At 35.2% G+C, this 1,272-nt stretch overlaps 2 protein-coding genes across 3 annotated transcripts in view; one reads left to right on the top strand and one right to left on the bottom strand.

Moving 5' to 3' along the window:
- SARC_02721 (hypothetical protein) overlaps nucleotides 1–332 on the bottom strand; it is a 4,473-nt gene extending 4,141 nt beyond the window's left edge. The window contains exon 1 of the mRNA XM_014303522.1: nucleotides 128–332. Within this exon, the coding sequence (XP_014158997.1) occupies nucleotides 128–226 (99 nt within the window). The 5' untranslated portion in view covers nucleotides 227–332. The remainder of the gene's footprint in view (nucleotides 1–127) is intronic.
- A 504-nt stretch (nucleotides 333–836) lies between these two features.
- Nucleotides 837–1,272, top strand: part of SARC_02720 — a 7,871-nt gene continuing 7,435 nt past the window's right edge. For both annotated transcript variants that reach the window (XM_014303521.1, XM_014303520.1), the window contains exon 1: nucleotides 837–1,234. In XM_014303521.1, coding sequence (XP_014158996.1) covers nucleotides 1,174–1,234 — 61 coding nt within the window. In that variant the 5' untranslated portion in view covers nucleotides 837–1,173. The remainder of the gene's footprint in view (nucleotides 1,235–1,272) is intronic.

The following is a 1,272-nucleotide window of genomic DNA, read 5'->3' as shown; positions in this document are numbered from 1 at the left end:
GCGTTTCAGCATTTAATATTGAGCGATTATCATCGGAATCGGATAGTGCGATAAAATTCCTTCGTACATCTAACCTACTGCTAAACAAGCAAATTTAATCCAACATAAAACATGCAATTTAAATTACCTTGATGACACCGATTTGACTGAAGAATTTATTGATCTCATCTGCTGTGACATTCTTGGGCATACCCTGAATATATATCGTATCTTCTTGTGTCTCCATGATGTCGCGTATAGATTTACCTGGACAAGCCTTTTATCATTACACAGATAATATATACTATACTACAAAGCTTTAACCGCACGCCTACACTTTTATACGCATAAATCATCATAGTTTCACTGCTTCCACCTTCCATAGATCTGTTGGTATGCCGCATGCGAATATGGTACGTAAACGCATGACATCGCAATTTATATCATATGTGTTCTCGTCGATGTACGTTTACCCTGATGATATTATTTTACGTTTTCAATAGCCAATCCGATCTCGGTATTTACTGTATAGTGCTACGGCGGGAAATTGGATTGTACCAAAATATCCCCCTCATATAAATATCAAAAAAGTGGACTTGTGTGGACTGTGGTTCATTGTAAAAATTGAAAAATATGTATTGTTTTGACTCTTCAGGTCTCTTGGTGTTAAAAATCTTTCCTTTTCAATGGTCGAATTTGGTCAAAATGGGTGACGTGACGTTGCCCTATAATGTTGTCGAATGGACCATAATTGACCACATTAAAATAAAAATCATAGGAGGACTATGACTATTTATGAGTATAGTACCTATAATATACATAGTCTGTATTTATTGCTAATACATATTGAATTGTACAGTAAATATCTCTTGAAATAATAAGTACACAATATTATATCCCTATTCGATTTAATATATATATATATATATATATATAGTACACACGCAGTCGAGATCAATTATTATTAAACATCGTTGACATAGCCAGATTATCATACTACGAGTCAACTGAGGGGAAATATATCCTGCGTTTCACAAAACAATAACGATTATAAATACATTTTCGTGCCTTGGCGGCGCACAGCGTGTTAAGTTACGCCATGGAGACGAACAATGGACACAGTTAAATCCATATAGGTCCTACTAGATATATACATATCGGTCATTTTATAAACTCAATGGACACGGTTACACCATGACAGACTCTCTGTTTGACGAGTTGTTTGCCAATCTCAGCAATGAGGAAATGCGAGAGAGTAAGTTGCGTGTGAAAACGTATATAGGTATGTATGTA

This window comes from Sphaeroforma arctica, assembly GCF_001186125.1.
Source record: "Sphaeroforma arctica JP610 unplaced genomic scaffold supercont1.125, whole genome shotgun sequence".
NCBI lineage: Eukaryota > Ichthyosporea > Ichthyophonida > Sphaeroforma > Sphaeroforma arctica.
The sequence above is the reverse complement of the archived record's forward strand: the minus strand, read 5'-3'. Positions and strand labels throughout refer to the sequence as shown.